Source organism: Leptopilina heterotoma, unplaced genomic scaffold (genome assembly GCF_015476425.1).
Source record: "Leptopilina heterotoma isolate Lh14 unplaced genomic scaffold, ASM1547642v1 Lhet_214, whole genome shotgun sequence".
In the NCBI taxonomy this organism is placed as follows: domain Eukaryota; kingdom Metazoa; phylum Arthropoda; class Insecta; order Hymenoptera; family Figitidae; genus Leptopilina; species Leptopilina heterotoma.
In genome coordinates, this window is record NW_025110932.1 from 864,735 (window position 1) to 885,694 (window position 20,960).

At 36.9% G+C, this 20,960-nt stretch overlaps 2 protein-coding genes across 11 annotated transcripts in view; one reads left to right on the top strand and one right to left on the bottom strand.

Annotated features, from left to right (window-relative positions):
- Positions 1-239: 239 nt before the first annotated feature.
- Positions 240-2,776, top strand: LOC122501780 (spermidine synthase). 4 transcript variants are annotated; one of them, XM_043611516.1, is made up of 7 exons: positions 496-578; positions 992-1,227; positions 1,409-1,571; positions 1,668-1,788; positions 1,934-2,180; positions 2,253-2,482; positions 2,559-2,776. In XM_043611516.1, exons 3-7 carry the CDS (start codon positions 1,441-1,443, stop codon positions 2,721-2,723), a joined length of 894 nt encoding a protein of 297 aa, XP_043467451.1. In that variant the 5' UTR covers positions 496-578; positions 992-1,227; positions 1,409-1,440; the 3' UTR covers positions 2,724-2,776. The 4 variants fall into 4 exon arrangements, with proteins under 4 accessions (XP_043467447.1, XP_043467449.1, XP_043467450.1 ...); XM_043611512.1 differs by lacking the exons at positions 496-578; positions 992-1,227 and adding an exon at positions 240-375; XM_043611514.1 differs by lacking the exon at positions 992-1,227 and having other exon boundaries at positions 465-578.
- Positions 2,777-3,027: 251 nt separating this feature from the next.
- The window catches only part of LOC122501774 (talin-1), a 40,131-nt gene continuing 22,198 nt past the window's right edge, over positions 3,028-20,960 (bottom strand). For 4 of the 7 annotated variants that reach the window (XM_043611500.1, XM_043611501.1, XM_043611498.1 and 1 more), the window contains 10 exons: positions 20,404-20,907; positions 19,892-19,989; positions 17,684-17,772; positions 16,113-16,571; positions 16,009-16,044; positions 11,847-15,569; positions 10,041-10,787; positions 6,927-7,565; positions 5,996-6,645; positions 3,028-5,913 (listed from right to left, as the gene is read on the bottom strand). In XM_043611500.1, the coding sequence (XP_043467435.1) occupies positions 4,716-5,913; positions 5,996-6,645; positions 6,927-7,565; positions 10,041-10,787; positions 11,847-15,569; positions 16,009-16,044; positions 16,113-16,571; positions 17,684-17,772; positions 19,892-19,989; positions 20,404-20,907 (8,143 nt within the window). In that variant the 3' untranslated portion in view covers positions 3,028-4,715. Of the gene's footprint in view, positions 5,914-5,995; positions 6,646-6,926; positions 7,566-8,155; positions 8,697-10,040; positions 10,788-11,846; positions 15,570-16,008; positions 16,045-16,112; positions 16,572-17,172; positions 17,196-17,683; positions 17,773-19,891; positions 19,990-20,403; positions 20,908-20,960 lie in introns of those variants that run through there. The other 3 variants (XM_043611503.1, XM_043611499.1, XM_043611505.1) reach the window with 3 other exon arrangements.

Below are 20,960 nucleotides of genomic sequence, written 5' to 3' on the forward strand. Positions count from 1 at the left end.
AACCGCGAAACGGTTTAAAAAAATTTTTATTTTTTGTTTTTTAACAAATAGTTTTGATTTTGTATTCTATTATCTATTTGAAGAATAAAATAGAATACATAATATTTTAAAATGTTAATTGAAATATAAGTAGTGCCTCGACTTATGAATCGATTTATGAATTTAAAGCTGGGTCAACAAAAGGATATAATTATTTTGGTAGCTTGCCGGCGGGAATGAAATCATTATACTAGATTAAATTATGAATGAATCTAAAAACGTAAATCATGAAACATAATTTAATTGTATTCTGGTACATTTATTAATTATTCGCAATTGTTGCTACCCGTGAAGCAGGCAATATTAAGATGTTGGCCTCAAGTACAAGACGAATTGGTAAAAATATTACTGTAATTAATATATATATAATATTTATCATCTCAAACGTCATCACTATCTACAAAGTTCTCCCACCCAAAGTGAAAAATAAAAATTTCATCTATTCATCAGTTCTGTTTAAACTACCATTTCGAACGTTTTTACTTACATTTGTTTCCTGATATTGTGTCGTTCGAAAACCAGTTTCATCGGTATGTGACGTATGTATATTTTATCAAACGCATTTCATTATTGAGAATTCAATCAGAGTATTATCAGAGTTTTCTTAAATATAATTCTACAAAAATTATCACAGATTCATTTGAATTAATAAAAATAATTATATTATTAATTGATTCTTAACCATTATAAATATTTATATAACTTTTTTTTAGTTTTTATTCATTTCAATAAAGAATATAATTAATTCTTTTTGGTTTTTACATTAATGAGATTAAAATAATAAATAATATATAGCATCTATTTATAAGGACGTCCTTTTATAAAGATAATTAAAAAAACATCAATGATTTAAAAAAACGATTGTTTATATTTCTTGAACTCAAAATTCAAATTTTTAAAGACTTTTAATAATAATAAATATAGAATGAACAAATAAATTTATGTAAGATAGGAAAAACTTAATTATTACAATGTATGGATAAAATGATTCTGTGGAAACTGTTTTCGTTTTAATGAATAATGGATGAAAGTCTGTTTTTTCGGAGTCAACATCCCGGAAAAGATAAAACCGCACAAATTTTTAATATTTCACGTGTTTGCCTTAAATTTATATACATAAGAGAATAGTAAACATCTTTATAAATTGTTGCTTAGTAAACTAAACACTCTCGATTATTAAATTCAAAGGTAAGCAAAAATAAAAAATGTCTTCACTTCTAAGAAAAATTATGATTACCACTTAAAATGATAAGAATAGCATCTGTAAAAATTTAATGGAAAATTTTTTTAATGATTAGCATTGAATTATTAATAAATAATATAAAAAATTTCAATCTAATTTAATTTCTATGTTATTTTCTAATTTTAGTCGTTGATCGCACTATAATAGAGCAAGTGATAATGAACTTAATGAAACAAGGATGGTTCAGTGAAATGAATCAACTTTGGCCGGGAATTTCTCTCTCACTGGAAGTCAAACAAATTCTTCATCAACAAAGATCTAATTATCAAGACGTTTTAGTTATCGACACGTAAGTATACCTATCTAATTTGATTTTTTGTTGCATTGCACAAATGTGAAAGTCTTCCAACTGAGAAAAATTTCGTAATTTTTGTAATGTCTTCAGAAAAGAGCATGGCAGAGCACTAATTTTAGATGGAATTATTCAATGCGTCGAGAAAGATGAATTCTCGTATCAAGAAATGATAGCATTTTTGCCTCTTTGCAGTCATCCAAATCCAAAGAATGTAAGAGATTCGATAACAATCATCGTAAAAAGACATTAAACACTTTTAAAACTAACTTCTTTACATCTTCATAAATACTAATGAACTTTGAAGACGATGCATTTATTTAAAGATCAAATAGTTTATTCTCTATTATTTTGACAAGGTTTTAATAATTGGCGGTGGCGATGGCGGCGTGGCTCGCGAAGTTGCAAAGCATCCGGAAGTTACAAATATCACCCAAGTGGAAATTGACGATGTGGTGATAGCAGTATCGAAGGAATATTTGCCATTTATGGGAAAAGGTCTCGAGCACCCGAAACTCACTCTACACGTCGGAGATGGTTTTGAGTTTATGAAGCAGCACAAAAATGAATTCGACGTCATTATCACCGACAGTTCCGATCCTGTTGGTGAGTACATCTCATTAATTGAGTTACGGAATTTACACTAAATTTTATCACCAACATTCTCTATATAATCAGGTCCAGCCGAAAGTCTCTTTCAAGGTTCTTACTTCAATCTCATGAAATCGGCTTTGAAACCAAATGGAATAATTTGCAGTCAAGCAGGAACGGCATGGGCCAATTTAGAGTTTGTTCAACGCACTTTTAGACTTTGCCAATCCACATTTCCTGTCTGCTCATACGGAATCGCTTCAGTTCCAACATACCCCACTGGGCAAATTGGATTTATTTTGGGGAGCTTAAACCCAGTGAGATTAAATGAAATGTGCAAATTTTTTAAAATATTTAATATTAATTTATCAAATAAAAAACCTTCTTTTTCAGCAAACAGTTTTCAAAAAACCAGAAAAAATATTCACAGATGAGGAATTAGAGACTTTGGGGATGCGATATTATACCAAAGCAGTGCATCGAGCAGCTTTCGAATTGCCAAGATTCATTGAAAAATCTTTGAGGCACAGAACTTCGCCTAACGAAGCAAGTCAATGAACTCACAATTTTATATCAACAGTTTTCAAATAAAATTTTTAAGTAACTTACTATTTAAACAAGTGTTACTTTTTCCAGCGCTGATAAATCTATTTTAAGAAAAAAAGGATTCTTTATAATTTCACTAAATTTGTAATCTTTTAAAAATTTTTCTCAAAGTTCTTAAATTATTAATATTTAAACATTGAATGGTATATACGTTTGTCGATTTAACAAAATGTAATGTCCTTTATAATTAATAAATTTTTAATAAATTTTTAATATTAACATATTGTACAGCTAATATAAGTGGGAAACGTCATCATAAATTGTTAGAAATACTTTATTAATTTTAAAATGTACAATTTTTTTCCTCCTTGTATAAAGAAGAACGCCATTATTACAAAGATGGTAATAAAATTAATAATAATAATAATAGTAATAAAGACGGCAGCACAATAGATTTCGTAACTACTCTCCTCTTTTTCCGGTTACGAAAATGAAAAACGATCAAAAAATCGTCAGATTGTCAAAAAGACTTGTTACAAATTACAATATTATTATAAACACAATCACATTCACTTGTTACGCGTTAACAGTATAATTTTCTTTCAAAAATACAATATAATAATAAAATAATAATATAATAATAATAATATAAATTGTAGAATATGAATTTTATATATATATATCAGTTATTTTAAAATAAATTTTCAACGACCATGGCACGCTTATTTCCATTATTTATAGTATTTTTTGGAATTTTCCTTTTTTACATAATCAAAATATACTTTTCAAAAGCGTTTTTTTTTAGTCATTTCATTAGTAAAGCATTAAATTTTTGGTGTTTCTTTTTAAAACGATTCATAAAACTTTTCTCGATTAAAAAAAGGAAGAAAAAAGTTTCCTAAAACTAGAATAGAATTCATGAATTAGTTTTTACACTCTAGTCACATCAATTCGTTAAAATTGTAAAATGCCTATATGATTGCACTTTATTTTTAATTCTTCACAAAAGATAAATAAGTCTCATTGACAAAGAAAGAAGAAATAATTATAATAAATAGATGTAGCAAAAGAAAAAAGGCCTAGAGAATGTAAAAGAAACTACAAAGTAAAAAAAAAGTTAGTTGAGAAAGCGAAAGTATTAGTGGGAAATCCGTGGTTTTCATTATTCCTCACGGATTGGGAAAATTAATAAAATTAAATGATATGTTGCTTCTCTTGTTAATACGTGGCCTTAAATTAACCATTTATTTAAAATAAAATAAAAGAATAAAATTCAAGTTTAAAACCATAAAAACTGGAAACTTTTTTAAAATTCGTGTCTAAATAAAATAAAAATCTAAAATTGCAATTCTCTTGAATTTAAAAGGTAATAATATATATTGACATTGTTATAATTGAGTTTAATTTCGAGTTATCTTTGAAAATTTCTTAATAATCATAGTTATAAGGCTATAATCGTTTTGTTTCGTTTCGTTTCGTTTCGTTTCTAAGGGCACTTAACTAGACTGTAATAGTAATTATAATTAGAATAATAATTATCTAAGGCCGCGCGGCTAAGGCTCCATTCACTAGTGTACACTATATATATTTATAAAATCCTAACGTTAATTACATTGTTAAAAAAATAATAATAAACGATATGACTAAAAAGCAAACACGAAATCCAAAGTTTTACTCGTAGATGTTATCATTAATTAACAATTAAAAATAAAATACTTGGACGTAAGTAATGACACGAGTTTAAAATTTGTTAATTGTATCTATAATTGAATCGTGAATTTCGAAAAAAGCTCATACATATAAGAAAAATGATGGACAAATCTTTACAAATCTCTCGTCCAAAAAAATACTCATAAAAAACGAAAAGATATATTAGAATTTTTAATAGACAGTTGATCGATTTGAATTTCATTATCTAGAAAAGATCCTCTCATAAAGACATATTCATAGAAAATTGGTTTCTATTGTGCGCAAGTTAAATAAATTTTTGAGGAAGACTTAAACCTACTTGTCGTCAAATCGGAAGTTCTTGGAGCTGGATTCCTGACGAGTAGAGGTAGTCGTCGTGATTGTCTTTTTCTCGGTGATTTTCTCAATCATTGATTGCTTCAGCATCTTCTGCTCCAACGTCTCGTTGTCCATGTTCTTGAAAGTGGAGAGCTCGTTCCCTGAGTTGAGAAACTCATTCTTCTCCTCGAGACTCTCGAAATTCGAACTGCCACTCTGCCTCGGTGTGGACGAATACACTTTGGTGGTGATTGTCTCGATCCTGCCGCCCGGTATGATTTTGCTCTCAACATTCTTGAAGCTTTGATTTTGCGGGGTTGAAGTAACGAAACAATTGTCTGATGAAATTTTGTCGGATTTAAAAGTACTCATTGGACTTGGCGCTGCGAATCTATCGGAAGTTGGAAAATAATTCTGAGATCCCTGGTCTATGAAACTTGTTTGCTGGTAAGACTTGTGCTCGTTGGAGAATTTTTCCTCTTCGATGAACTTTTCGTACTGGTCGTCCTTCATGTACTTGTGAATGTTATTCGGATCGGGAGTGTACTTGATGAACTCCTGGCCGTGAGTGTAAGCAGTGTAGTGAGTCGGGGATTTTGGATATGAAGTGGAATCGGATTGACTCAGGAAATGAGGACTCGGAGGAAGCGGACTGTGACTGGTGGGCAGGGAGCTCTGACTGAAAGAATGATTGGCGAACATGGAACTTTGATTGGTTTGGTAAGAACTCTGATTTGGCAGAGGACTCTTCGTTAAGGGACTCTTGGGCAACGGACTCTGATTATAGGGACTGTGAGTGGGAGTGTATCGATCGGTTGCTGAAGTGTCTTGATTGATTTTCCTCTCGATGGAACTGTATTGGCAAGGAGAATTCTCGGGGAAATATTTCCTCTCAGTTGTACTGTAGGCACTATCAGTTATGTATCTCTTATCACCAAATCCGTATTGATTGTCCGAATATTTTTGATCCACGGATCCATAAGGGTTCTCGGAATTTCGGAAGCTACACTCCTTCATCTTCTTTTCTAAAGTGCTTTGAGTTGAATGGACCTTTTCGGGAGAAACAAGATTCTCTCGATCGTTGACTATGTGATTTATCAGCTGACTATTCGATTGAACTTGATCCAGAGTGTTGTTCATGGACTGCAGGGTGGAATAATTACTTGGAGAATCATAGTACTTTGTTTCATATTTGCTGTAGGAAAATTGAGTAATTATTAAGGATTTCATGCTGATGCAAAAAGAAAGAAAGAAAAGAAAGAAATTGAGAAAAGTACCTATTATAACTGTCGTATCCACTCTGATCGGCGTCGGTGTCCGTGTCGGTGTCCGTCCGATTCTTGTACTTGGCCTGTCGGATGGCTGTGAGTTTGCCTCGTGCTTCCTCAAGTTCTCGCTCGATCCTGAGCACCTCCGACCGGGCATTGATCTCCTGCGCGATTCCGCCGACCATTCTGCGATTGAGGACCAGAGATCGTTCCTCCTCCTGCTGAATGGCCTGTTGAGCGGCACGTACGAGATTGTCGGTCGCTCGTTTCACGGCGTTGCCGGCGGCCTGCAGCCGCTTGGTGCTGTCGCTGTCGGGATCGGCTTTCACTTTGCAGGCGACGAGAAGATGAGCAGTGCTGCTGGCAACCTGCTTCGCGCTAGATATCAACTTCTCCTCGCTACTGATTCCCTGAACGAGAGCATTCGCCGATTCAACGAGGCTGTGCGTTGCAGCTGCGACCAGTCTCGCCGCTGATATCAAGCCCTCGGACCACTGACCATCGTCGGACGATGTTAACGGCGTTCTCGAGACTTTTCCCGTGGCTATTAGTTCCCTCTGCGCAGCACTCGCGGCTTTGATCAATGCCGATGTCGCCGCCGCTATTGATTTTGCCGCTTCCAGAATCATCTCATCGAAATTCATGTCCTCATTTGTCTCCTGTGTGAAACAGCGATATTCAGAAGTTGAGTCGGGGAGAATAGAAACGATAAATATAAAGGAGAAATGAAACTTGTGCAGATTTCTTTCTTACCTGCTCTTATTTCGATGACGGTCTAACCACCGTAATAATATGTTTGATTCCTGGTCGATTATTTAAAAAACAACCAAGAATATCAAACATATCTCACAGTAGTTAGATTCTATCTTGCAGTTATTTCGCACACTCGATGGTTACATGTAATAAGCATTAGGTTACTCAATGAAAGAAATCAACCCACCTGAATACTCCTTCTGGGTCGAAGACTCGCCAATTTCTTTGCAGCCGCATCGATGCTCGCGGCTGCTCCCAAAAGTTCGTTCTCGGCAATGACAGTTGGATCGTCAGGATCAACCCAATCGCTTCCTTTGAGGAGTTCAGCGACCGCAACCAATTCCGTGACACTCTGGGCGATTTTCCTGGAAATCGGCGGCAAAGTGTGTTTTGCGTCTCCGGGTCTTGAGGAGATTTGGAGAATCGCCTGAAGCAGTTCTCGGTAATTCATGGCGACATCGTGGCCGGCGTGCAACGTACGATCACGAAGTTCTGCGGTCTCTGCACAATTGTAAGCTGCACTTTTGCATATCGTCAGCATGTCGCTGATCGCCTTGCGGCCCATATTTGCAGCCGCAATAATGTCATCTTGTTTGCAACTGTTTCCAGCTGCCACTGCTTTTGCTGTTGAGGTTGTAATGCTCTTTGTGCAACGAACAAGATCCTCGGGTGTCACGTTTGTTCTCTGACTTTCCGGTGTGCTCAGCGCCCGGATTTCCTGAGCGATTGCCTCGATTGTCGATTCCAAAGCACGAGTGCCCCTTGTGTGTTCATCTTCGACCGCCTTCACGGTTTTCAGGAGAGACGTGACATTTGTCACCATTACCTGTTAAATCAAAATATTATAGTAAAATTATTAGGCAATTAAAGACGTCATTTTTATGATTCGCATTTTGTTAATTTGTCAAGAGTTTGCTAAAATTCATCAGATTCCTCTGAAATTAGTGTTTAAATGGGTACGATTAATTGAGAAAAAATTATTTTCTATAATTAAAAATTTCTTTAGTTCAAGAAAATTAACTTTAGTTCAAGCAAAGCGTGTGTCAATGATTGAAATTGAAGAAAATAGAAGAAAAATACTTTTTTGGATGAAAAAAATAAAAAACCATTAACCAACTACAAAAAGGTTTCCTGGAACGTAGAAATTGCAAATTCAGGCATTTTTATTAGTTGAGAAAGATTTAGAGGTCCGTTTTGTTAGTAAAAAATAAAAACGATACGTACCTAACACTGAGATTTAATTCTTATATAGAATAGGTATAGTCACTAAATTAGTACTAATTGATTAATTTTCTTACCATAAAAAATTAGTAAATGATAAACGAACGCGAATGAAAACTAATGGACAGAATCATTTTAATATTTTTAACCGAATAATTTTTTAATATCGCTAATTAAAGAAAGACAGTTCGAGTATACAATTAAAATTTATTACTAAAATAATTAGTCCTCGTTAAAACCAGAATTCAGTATTATTTTTTGTTAACTGGCATACAAAAATCGCGTCTCTATCCTCTAGGTTCGGCAATTACTTTTGAAATGTAAAAATATTTTTTTGGTAAAATTCAGTTATTCGTAAAGAAAGGCACACTCGCACAACCTTCGTTTCATGGAAGACAAAATATGACAATTTTTTTCACAGTCAATTTTAAATATGTCTATAATGAATTAGTAGAAAATTTTGGAAAATCATTTTTCTCTGTTTCATGAGTAAAAATGTTAAATTCTGTATAAAAGATGGAATAAAGGCGAAAAGATCGCAGTGGATGAAGGATATTTTTTCTTTTTGCTACAAGAGCAGTAGAAGATCGGAAGATCGTTGAGTGGGTTGATTGTACTCGGAGATGGAGAGAAGTCTAACGAGTTCCTCCTCTTGATCAGAGACGAACCATTCAGATTCAGAGCCGGCGATGTTGCTCGGAGTTATCAGCTGTTGCTGCAGCTGCTGCTCGAAAACCTATTTAAGAGCGACGAGACCAGAATCGTCAATCAGACTAATATATCAAAGCCCACCGTTGGAGAACAAAATTTAATAAAATCTTAAAAAATTTGCGACAATTTGTTGGACGCTTATTGGCCAGCAACATGCGAGCAAAAATCAGAAACCAAACCGAGATTTCAGAGTCCTTCAACGATCATAATCATCGACACTGAGAGTGTCAACATTTTAAATGTTCATTTGTCAAATCAATTGAATAGAAATCACATTGAAATGATCGTTTTTGACACTGATTTAAGCAACAACCACTGTCTCTACTTTGCATTTTTTTTAAACATACATTACTACGACACTGTGATCTGAAATTTATTGTATCCACTGCTTTTCAATCAGGAATTAAATAAAGACTTGTGTCATTTTTAGTAAATAATAAGTTTTGACATTAATAAATAATATAATATATTAAGTAAAATTTAAAAAATATTCTTTAATCTTTCAATTTCTTTAAATGAAACAAATTTTGATGATAACACGAACGATTTAAAAGAAAGGAATCGAAATATTTTTGCAATTTCAGATCACTGTGCAATTGTCACACACATTACAACTATCTATGAAAAAATATGATAGAGTCACTTTTACAAAAAAATGACAGTTTTCCAGGTGGACTTTAATAATAATATTGCTAAATTTACGATTTTGGTACATTTCCGAACAACTTTTGCTAACCTGTCATATCTTTTTTTTATTTCTAACCAATTCAAAACTAATACGATATATATGTAATTTTCTTTTGTGGGGTTTTATTATATATATTTATTATTTTTTTCTTTTTTATAAATTAAAATTTGATCATAAATAATAAATAAAATTTCTTTATTCTTTTTAGTAGGCAAATTAGAAAATCGGTTAGCAGTGTAGACAAGAGTAAGTATTATCAAATTAGTCAATCGATCGGATTGAAATTAAATTGTCAATTAAAGTCCACCCAAAAAAATTCGAGTTAGAAGAGGATCATTCTGTTAAGATAAACTTTCATTAAAGTTGAACCGAAGGATCAATCACTGTTAGTTACACGCTAGTCATGTAAAATGATTTGATGTTTTCCTTTTTCCTTAAAGGTATTAATCGCTTTTTAGGGAACGGTTTTAGTCACTCTTGGGTATCTTCCATCTCTTTTATTATAATTATTAGAACAGTTTAATTAAATTTAGATTAGAAAATCTATATCACTACAATAATTAATATAGTAATCGAATAAAGAAGCTTTGGAATCCAGTCAAATATTAGTGAAGCTCTATAAAGCGAGATTTGTTATGGAGGAAATTTTGAATGGCAAAAAAATGAAAGGGAAATTCGTACCTTTGCAGAATCCTTGAGATGCGCCATGCTGGGGTCATTAATTGGCTTTCCACTGGCGGCCTTCGTCGCGTGGATCAAGTCGCCGAGGGCGGATGCAACGTCCTTCACGGCATTGATCAGCATCACCTGAGCCTCGGGGTTGTGACTGCCGAGACTCGCCGCGCCGTACTTGACGACCTCGGCCAGCTGTACGATCGTCGAGACGGCATTCTGGGCCGCGACAGCGAGTTGCTCCTGCGACGATGCGGCCCCCGCGACCAAAGTCTTCGTGTCCTCGACTAGGGCCTTGGCAGTCTTCAGGATATTCTCCCGGTGGTCGGCGAAAGTGTCGCCCTCGTTCTCGGCGTGCAGCGTGCCCGCGGTGGCGAACATGATCGTGGTGTCGAGGTCGCCGATGATGCCGGACACGGTGCTCGCCGCGTTGATGCAGGCCTGCGTCCCGCGCGACCCCGCCTGCAGTGCCGCGAGCACCTGCGACACCTTCTCCGTCACGACTTTGCTGTCTTCGGACACCTCCCGCTGGAAGAACGAGTCGCCCGGCGACATCTGGCAGTTGCCGGCGGCGCGAACGATGTCGGCGCAGGCACGTCCCAGCTCCTGCACGCCAGTCCGCAACCTGGCTGACACGTCGGCGTTCGACGCTGCCGCCGATGCTCCCGAAGTGTCGCGCGCCAACTGCGTGTACTTGTGTGAAATGTCGACAGCCAGTGGTCCTAATCTCGCCACGTCCGTGCTTGACTTGGTCGACTATAAATAAAATCAGGGAATTTCATAAGTTAATGAGTTAAGCTATGAAGAAATTGGCATTGGACTAGTGGGAGTTTTCAAACATCTCATAGATTCAAAATACATTTCTTTTGGAAAATTTACAATTTATCAAATTCATTTTATATTTTCAGTCACACATTTCATTTTTCTTCCATGATTATCTTATTTTATTTATTATTTTCTCCTTATTCATTTTCAAATTCTTCTCTATGCTTCTATTTTTAATCCCTGTAACTCAATCAATTAGTTTTAATTAATTTGTTGAATTCTTTCGTCAAGTTTTAATAAAATTTTTCGAGGACTATTAAATTTTGGCGTGAAAATAATTGAATTTCTAAATGAAATTTTATTATTCATGAAAATAATTGAATGTTTTCGTAGAATTTTATCAAAAAATTTTTTCAATAATTACATTTTTTGATAAATTTTATGAAAATTGTGAATATTGAAAATTATTGAAATGCGAAAAACTTTTCAAAATATAATTGAAATTTTGCAAAGAATTTTATTAAAATTCCTAAAAATAATTGAATCTTTGTGAAGAGTCTTGTTATTTATCAAGATAATTGCATTAAAACTTTTGAAATAATTAAATAATAGACGTACATTAAAACATTCATTCTGGTCAGAAATAGAAAAATTTTTTGAATGTTTTGTATTAAAATTCGTGGTAGTTTGATACTTTATGAGGCAGACAAAAAAGACACTAAGAATTCAGAATTTTGTTATGAATTTTAAAAATTTAATTTTTTCCAATACTTTTAATAAAAATCCAAATATCAAGAATGAAATCACACCCACAATATGCCTTGAAATTTATTTTGAGAGGGATCAGCCTATTCGGATATGTATTGGCAAACTAGCTGTTTAGTTAAAAGAGAAAAATAAAAAATTTGTTACGCCACATCAAGTTTAAATAAGTTTCATCTATTTAATGACGTTTGTTTCTGTTGAAAATGAAATTAAAGAATCAAATGAGATTTTTAATGTATGGTAACAAAGAATAATGTGTCAGCAACAGATTCAGTAACAACTCACCATTTCCTGGGCCAATCGTGCAATTTCCTTCGCAGCCTCGACCATTCTCGTCTGGTAATCGACGTACGAATCAACTGTGTCGATCATGGACATTCTGTGGTCTTCCAAACGAACCATGGCTCTCGTGATTGTGTCAATTAATCCAGTGACAATTCCATTTGACGTTGAGATGTTTTCCAAAGTATTCTGCAGCTCCTGCAAAGCGTCTTTGCTCGACTCGACAGTCTCGTCGACCTCCGCGTGGAGATTTACAGCCTTTGGATTGCCGCCGGACTCCTTGGTGACGTAAACCAACTGCAATATAGACTCAGCGACGGTCTTGGTCTGATTCAGCAACACCATTTGCTGCTTCGTGTGCACCATGTTCGAGGCGCCGCCAATAGCCCCGGAAATGAGCGGTTCGCAATAGAGGGCAACCTGGTTCACTGAATGCCCAACATTTTCCGCCTCGTACTTGGCGGCGTTTCGCAATGGCTCCAATTTCTCGCGCAACTCACTCGCACTGCTCTCCATCTGATCGGTGAAGCCCTGCATCGTGTTCTCGCGGTGTGGGATCAAGGACTGCGAGACTGCTCGCAACGATGCGTCGTCGAGTTCGTGGATGCGAATGGACAGTTTCTCAATGGCAGCGTCGCACTCTTTCTGCCCGGGAGCCTTGTCGCGAATCGAGGCGACCAGGGACTTGATCGAGTCACTCACGTTCTTGCTGTGGTTGGACAGCAACTGCCAGGTGGGTGGTGCCTCTGGACTTATGGCGAGACTCTTCGCCAGCTGGAGCATGGCGCACAGACCGTCGATGATCGACTTGCCGGCGCTGGTGATCGGCTCCTGGGCGGCTCGTGCGGCGACCGATATCCTCGCCGGTTGACTGGCGAACTCTGGCGAGCTGGCGAATGTGCAGAGACTGTCCACAGCCTCCAGAAGGGGCTTCGTTGCTTCAGCGCAGCGTTGACGATTCGCCTCGGAGCAGTCGACGTCCAACGCCTTGATTTCCTTGACGAGACTCGCTGTCGAGTTGGCAACGTCTTTGGCCGACTGGACGAAATGTCTCTTGGCGACGGGGTTGCTCGTCTTGCTGGACGCGAGGCGACAAGCGTTGCAGAGAGCGCTGGTGTGCTTCGCGATCATCGTCGCAGCGGAGATGATTTGCTGCTGAGAACTGGTGGGGTTGCTGAGATTCTGACAGCCCGTGTGAATAGCCTGAGCGGCTCGAAGGAACTGCGCCTGGTCGACGAGACCTGGTTTCCCGGCGACAGACGTTGGGTCACTGACTCCAGCCAGGTAGGCAGCTTGGGCAGCGGCTTCGATTAATCCGCAGATGGACGACGACACTCCACGCACGGCAACGCAGAACTGATCGTATTCGGACTTCTTGGCGTGATTCGCGACCCCGGTCATTCCGTCGCCTAGGCTCATGCTCTTCTCCATGACCGTGTCCAGACACTCGAAGTAAGAAGCATCAGAGATCGGTTCGCTGGGATTGTCCAGCAGACTCCTCATCGCCTGGATGTTCCTGATGGCGTTGTCGCACTCATTTTGTCCCGGAGCTGCCGAGGTGCACACATCGACGAGATAGTTTATGGAGTCAGTGACTGCCCGTGCGGCCGCTTGCAACTGGTTCTTGGCATTTGGAGCGTTCGGGTCGGCAGCAACGCACTTGGCAGTGCTGAGCAGCTTGCTGGAGGTCATGCTGACATTCTTCATTGAGATGATCACCTGGGTTCGTGTTTCCGTTGTTGTTGTAGTCGCCATCTCCATGCCGACGTTGAGTAGGTCTTCAAAGGCGTTGGTGAAATGTTGCGACGAAGTGGCCAGTTGAATGGGCGATCGTACCGAGGAGACCAGATTCGATGAGGCGTCGTTAAGATTGGCAGCAGCGGTGTTGAGATCGTTTTGTAATTGTCCGTAGCTTTTGGTGGTTTGCCGGAATTCCTGGGTGGTGAGTACTTGGCTTATCTCTTCGATATGTCTGATAGCGACCTCGACATCTCGCTGACCTGGCAGACAGGAGACACACTTGTTCAGTGAATAGGAGACTTCCTTCGCAACATGGGCCAGATGTGCCTCATTGTGTGGACTCTCCGGACTCTTGAGCACCCGCCTGGCTTCGGTGACGAGTTTCAGTGACTTCTCAACGACGTCGTCTGCCGTCATGAGAACCATTTTCTGCGTTTCGGGCTGATTGCTGGTGGCAGCGACTCCCCGCACCGCCGATGTGAGCTCCTTGAGAGAGGACGCAGTCTCCCTGGCAGCGCTGCCGGTGTAGTTCTCGTTGCCTTGCTTGGCGGCGGAGAGCAGTTGGGCCATGGACACTCCGACGTGTTTCGAGGTGGAGCCGAGTCGCAGCGCGGTGGACTCGGTCGTCTCGCCGGGAAGCGGTCTCAACGAGGTGGTCTCCACGGCTTTGTAGAATTCGACAAGTTCTTCCTTTAGGGTGATAATGAGCTCCTCGGCAGCGTCAAGTTCGAGACCTCCGCAAGCTTCCCTCGCTCGTGTCACCGCGGATCTGAGGTCGCCGAGAGATGTTCCTAATTGCTGAGAACTGTTGTTCAACTGCATTGCGGAGGATTGATCAGTGACTGTTGGAAGTACGGCTCTGGCTGCTTTTACGACTGCAGTTCCGGGTTGGAGGAATTGTTCCGAAGAGTTGATGAGGTTCAGCTGCGCAGTCGGATTGTCCGGCTGGGCCAGAGTTCCCTTGACGCCTTGCACGAGGTTCGGGATGTGTTGGGCCATCAGTCGGCACTCGGCATTGAGTTCCTCCTGACTGGCAATGTTGGTGTTGTGTTGAGAGGCTCCAGAAGAGGCGGCCATGCATTGCGTTGCAGTGGAAGCGGCTTGCTTCGCGCAGCTCTCCAGGCGAGTTATCAACTTGCGACGGAGGGCTGGCGTTGCTGCAGCGGTTGTTGCCGCCCGGAGTTCTTCCGCGGCTTGACGAAGTTGATCTTGTTTCCTTGCGTCATGGGGACTGCTGGCGCACTGCCGGGCTGCCTCGACCATTCTTGCGGTGGCGTCAGCAAGGATTTTTGCAGCAGCCAACAACCTTTGTTGCTGCTCCGTGTCTGTTTGCTTCTCGGCTTCGCCCTTGATGCTCTGAATCAACTGTGCGGTGGCGAGACCTACAACCCGAGCTTGACGAACCATTTCTCCTGCGTCTCCGCTGCTGGCGAAGAGTTTGTCGGTGGCGACGAGGATTTGCTCAACGGCGCCTTCTTGAATCGTCTCCTTGGCCCTCTCACCTCGAGTTGCTGTCTTGATGTGGTTAAGAAGGTCATTCAGGGTTCGGGTGACCTCGGCAGCGGCAGTGCTGAGTTCCTTTAGCAATTGCTCGTCCCCGCTGGTTTCGTTGCAAACTTGGACCAGATTTTCCACGGCCTTCGTCACTTCACGAACAGCGTTCATCAGCTGCGTTTGACAGGCCGGCGAATGTAATGTTGGTGCAACAACCTTCGCACAGGCAACCAATTGCGATGTGGCGAGTGCGCAACGCGTCGCTGCAGAAATGACACGATTTTGTGAGGCGTCGTCATTTTCGTCAAATGTTTTCGCGATTTTCTTCGCTTTAAGTACTAATGCGGCTGTGGTATTGGCCACGGCTTTCGCCAAAGCAAGGAGCATATCCTGGAGTTCTCGATTTGAATCATCTTCTTCTCCGATTGTCGTGAGAACTTGATGTGACGCTTCTCCAACCCGCGAGGCGGCATTCAGCAAATTCTGCCTTGGCTGAAAAAAGAAAGAATCTCTTCAATTCCTTCACATATATACACAACAAATGTTTCTATTTAAACAGAAATGCTAAAAAATGGTTTCCATCTTTCAACAAAGAAAATAATTCATTTGATTTTTGGAAAAAGCAACATTTTTTTCTAGGGGTGTTTTGAATTCTAGTTTAAAATTTTCTAAAAGTATCCCTTTTAGATTCCGTAAATAAATAATAATGTAAATTCCAAAGCATTTAGTGAAATCAGCAGCATCTAACTGAACAGTGCGAGCTTATTGGTCGAGTGTGCTATTTGAACAAAAAATAATCAGCGAACGGATTTTAATTCACAAACTGAATGAAATTCTTGTATGTACATAAAATCCGCTGACTGTTGAAAAGGATCTAACGGACTATTGATTCTAAAGTACAACACCGAGCTTGGATAAACAACTTGCTTACGTATTGTCCATAAAGAGTAGAAGTTACATAGAAGGGCTGCAGGAAAGAGAATTCACGATAAAATTACATTCACCTGAAAAAATTGAAACGTCATTCCAACTCACCTCTTTAGTTTCCGGTTCAGTTGCTTTTAGAAGGTCGGAAAAGGCCGAGCAAAGTTTTCTGGCAGCATCTAAAAGTCTATCACCCGATGGCTCATCCTCCATTAAGGCAGCAATCATTCTCACGCCTTTCGTCATTTCCGGTAAGTTTGTTGTGATTGTCGAGATTGCAGCACCAACGGCCGTGTGGTCGACGTGATCGGCAGGGCCGGAAGTCAACGTGACAACCTGCGCGGTAGCGGCGTTCATCGCTGCAATTTGTGAGCCCACATTTTGTTTATGGGTGTCAATTGTGCGTTCAATCCACTTGAGAGAAGCAACGTCCGTTCCCAATTCAGGAAGTTCGGCTCTCGTGATTAATTCAGTTTCAGCAATTTCGATGATTTCATGACCCGCAGTTATGGTCGAGAGTAAGGCACGTTGCGGTTCCGAAAGAACAGTTGTCACCTTTGTTTGCTGCATCTGTTTTTGTTTCCAAATCAAATATTTATTAGAGATTTTTATTTATTTACAAACGTAAAATTATATAACTTGGCAATAATTGAGTGACAAACAAAATGGAAGCCGTGCACTACGAAATACTGCAAAACTGACCAAAATTTATATATGTTTTGATAATGACAATTGTAAATTTAAAATATTGGTACACAACAAATATTATGCTAACTCTCTGAAAATATTCAAAAAAAAAAATAGGGAATTTCTTTGATATTCGACTTTTATTACGAAAGATTTTCCACCATCAAAAAAGAACAAAACTGATATTTTTTAAATTGGAAAATTCATTATAAATTACTTGGAAAAAATTAATTTTCAGGCATTTTTTTTGAATGAATAATTTTAGAATTTTTAATAGGCAAATAAATAATTATACATTTAATGACTAATAATAAGATATTTAAAATACTAAAATAAATAAAAGTATAGTTTATTTTTTTATTTTAGTTTATTATTAATTATTCAGGAGTGTTTTTAAAGACTACTTTAGTTTTTTTTATTAAGAAAAAATGAAATAATAAATTGTACAAAACAAAATAAAGATATATTTTTATTGTGTACCTACTCGATGTCCGCAATAGAAGGCGTCTAGCATGAAAATAAATAGCAAATTTTGTTAGTCAGCTGCCACTTTACTTTCATTATTGTCAAAAACTTTTTTAAACATTGCTATTCAATTGAGCGCTTTTTTAAAACTACATATACTTGAATAAGTGTCTCGTGCCGACTAAGAATTTCTTCATTAAAAAAAATCAATTATAAACCGCTTAACATTTTCATTTACAATGAAATTCATTAACTTCCATCTATTACAAAATAAAAATTCCTTTCAGTAATTAAATTAAAAAAATTAAAATTTTTTCATTAGTATTTACTAAAATAAAAGTAATCATATTAATATACCTAGTTGAATTTTTGTACTCTAGTTTTATTTTTATAAATATCAAATTCTGATTTTCTTGAGTCAAATATCAGAGAAATGACGAAACGAATTATTTGAAATTATTTTGGAAATGAAAAAATTCATTCATTAGCACAAGAGACTTGAAATATTCTTTTTGTTCTCGATTTCTTACCGTTGGGGGAGCATGAGCGACATTCACTTGTCCACTTATGGTTGTATATTGCGCACTTCCCATATGTCCAGTTCCATAAAGTCGTGCCCCTAAAATGTATCATGCAGTCTATCCTATGGATTTTCCGATATTTACAAAAAGGTGATCGTCGCGTTCGATTCCTCGTCGACATTCTTTTTTCTTTTACATTTTTAACTCACAAATCGATAGTAAATGATACCTACTTTTAGTTTGAGTTCAAAATAGAGACTTTTAGGTTAAGTTGACGCATTACTAAAACACATTGTCGACAATAGAAACGATAGAAACTACTGTTTCCAATGTACAAGTATAGTGGCGTCGACTTAACCTAAAAATGTTTAAAGGGACTCAATATTTTTTTCAAGTAAACGAGCATTTGCTCAGCTTTTTTTAATTTTAAAGCTAACGTAACGTGTGTATGTACAAAATAAGAAACAATAAAAACCGTTATACTTATTCATGGGCGATTCTCCAAAACTATCAGATTATTAAAAAGAAACAATTTATTCATTAACACATGTCAAAAAAATAGTATTATAGAGAGAGAAAAATTTGTATGAGAAAATAATTGACTTGAACCTTTTTTATTTGACATGTATTTCATATTTAAATATTGTTTATTTAATATTCCAAACTTAATCTTTAGATTTCGAAGAATTTCCCTTCTATGTACAAAATAATAGGGCACAAAGACAACGAGGATTCAATCGTGCATGGATCTTCCAAAAAATAGAAAAACTCTGTGATATATATTGAGCGAAATTAAAAGTTGATCTTAGTTTTTATCATTGTTTGAATAGACGATAAAAAGTGTTTTTAAAAGTGCTTTATCCTGTAGAAGAAGATTGTGGTGGAACATCTGTTAAAAAAGTGCATAAACTTAATTAAGAAACTTCAGCAGACATGAGACTGAAAATCCAAGAAGGACGTGGAGATAGTGACATTTCTGCGTAAGGAAATCGAAGGAGTATTAAAAGCAATCAAGGCTGTTCTGTCTGAAGACCAACAGGTAAGCTTATATTCTTACTAAATTCTCAAGACCATTTTCTGCAGTCAAAATACTTTTGTGATTCTAAAAGGAGTCAATTTGGCAGAAGAACATTTCTAGGTTAGGAAAAGACAGACAGACAAAGATTCTGTTGAGTTTAAAATAACTAATAAAAACCCTGCGAAGAATCTTCTAAAACTCGACAAGTATTCACATTCATATTTACTAAAAAAATAAATTACCTTCATTATCCAAGTTTACAATATTTATTGAAATATTTTATAAGAAAACATAATAATTATTGATAATATACAAAAACTTATCTTTATATTTTATTCGCATCTTTCAGTGTTTAAGTTGAATTTAATTTTTTCAATAAATAATTAAAATATTAACCTTTATTATTGTTATTAGCTATTAATAAAATTTTAATTATTATTAATTTTATTAATTATTAATTTTTTCTATATATATATATGAATAATACTGTAATGGAATGATTCAAGTAATTTAATTTACAAAGATATTTGTTAAAATAATTAATTATTGATTAGAAAAAAATTAATAATCGTTAATTAATATTTCAATAAGTATAAAAACATGAAATATGAAATGTAGATTAATTTTCAAATGTAAATTACTTTTCTCCAAGTGAATTATTCAAATCAAATTGCATCATCAATTTAAAATTTGCATAATTAAAAAATGATTTTATGAATTAATTAGTGTCAAGAATGATAAAGAATAGAAGAATAGAATAGAACCAAACTTTCAAGCCTATTCCACGATTTCCACAATTTCCAGGATTTCCAAGACACTAGACACTTTGAATATCTCATAAAAGAATTGTCCTAAAAAGAAAGACATGATAAAAATTAAACTACCATAGGTGAATCATTGAAAATCTCACGTCAAATAAATTATGTTTCTTTGTTCAGCATAAAAAACAAACTTTTATAATATTCTTATTAATTCTTAAAAGAGAAAATGGGAACTCAAATCTGTTCAGAAAAAAATATGTGATGAACTTAAAAATCCAATAATGCTTTGAGATTTTAAAGGAAGAAGGAAATTAATATAATTAAGTTTGTGGTCTACTTGAAGATTTTTATATTTTTAATTGAGAAGCTTTTGAGTAAGAGCAACTTTCAATTTCGCTTTTCTATTGAAATAGAAAAATGATTGGAAGACTATCTTACCATCTCCTCCAGCTCTCATCACGGCAGGAATTGCCACAGATACGGCTTCAACACTTCCTCTTCCAATATTATTCGTTTCATGCTGAAGAATTGTCGCTCTGTAAAATTAAATTTCAATTAAAAAAATTTTCGAATCGTCAATTTCTTTAAATTTTAACTTTTAAAACGAAAAAAAATGGTTAACAACCACAATTAATTAAAAAAATATATAGTTTCTTATTATAAATATTTGTTTGAAATGCCAAAGAGTCTAACAAATATTTACGATCCTGTTCTTTAAGAAACTTCTCCATGACATTCTTGACGAGGAAAAAGCTCGACAAATGTCACGCGACACGCGTGTACTGATTGACAGAAGTGTGACGTTAATTGCGCCAAAGTCAACTAATTAGAACCATTAAATTTCTCAGAGATTGATCAGTATACAACATATCATCGCCTCACTCTATCGATAAAAGAAATATGAAAATATTTTTTTTGACTTTAATACTTTTCGATTAATATAAACTTACTTTAAAGGTGAAACACTGTCCTCTACCATCGTTGATCCCTCGTCGCCCTCAATTCCCAGATGATCCTTATTTTGCTGTTTACGCAAAATAATGTCAATATATCCTGCAATGAGCTGTTGAATTTGTTCACCTTCGGTTGTTTGGACACTGTAATACTGATCGGAATAGTCCCCAAAATCGAGTGTGAATGTATTCGGTGATGCGCCCCATCGTCGAACAGTCGTCAATGGCCATGTTTTCAAAATTTCTTTCGTTTTCTCGTCGAGTCGTAGAACAGAATCTTTCGTCACACCAAGCAATCTGGGTGCGAGTTTATTTTTCCCCTTCATTTTTTCCTTTACGAGAAAAAACGTAACGCCGTACGTGCTCAAAGATCGTGCATTTTTCGTGTATAAAACTTTTGCGTCCAATTCCGAGAGACCTACGTGCTTTTTGTGCTCCGCATAAATCTTTTTCTCAATTCCTTTGTCTTTTATGTAGGATTGCGGTAGCACTTCCTTCAAACTGAAAAGCAAAATTGACACAAGTTTAGAATTAGGCATTACTATCGATGTATC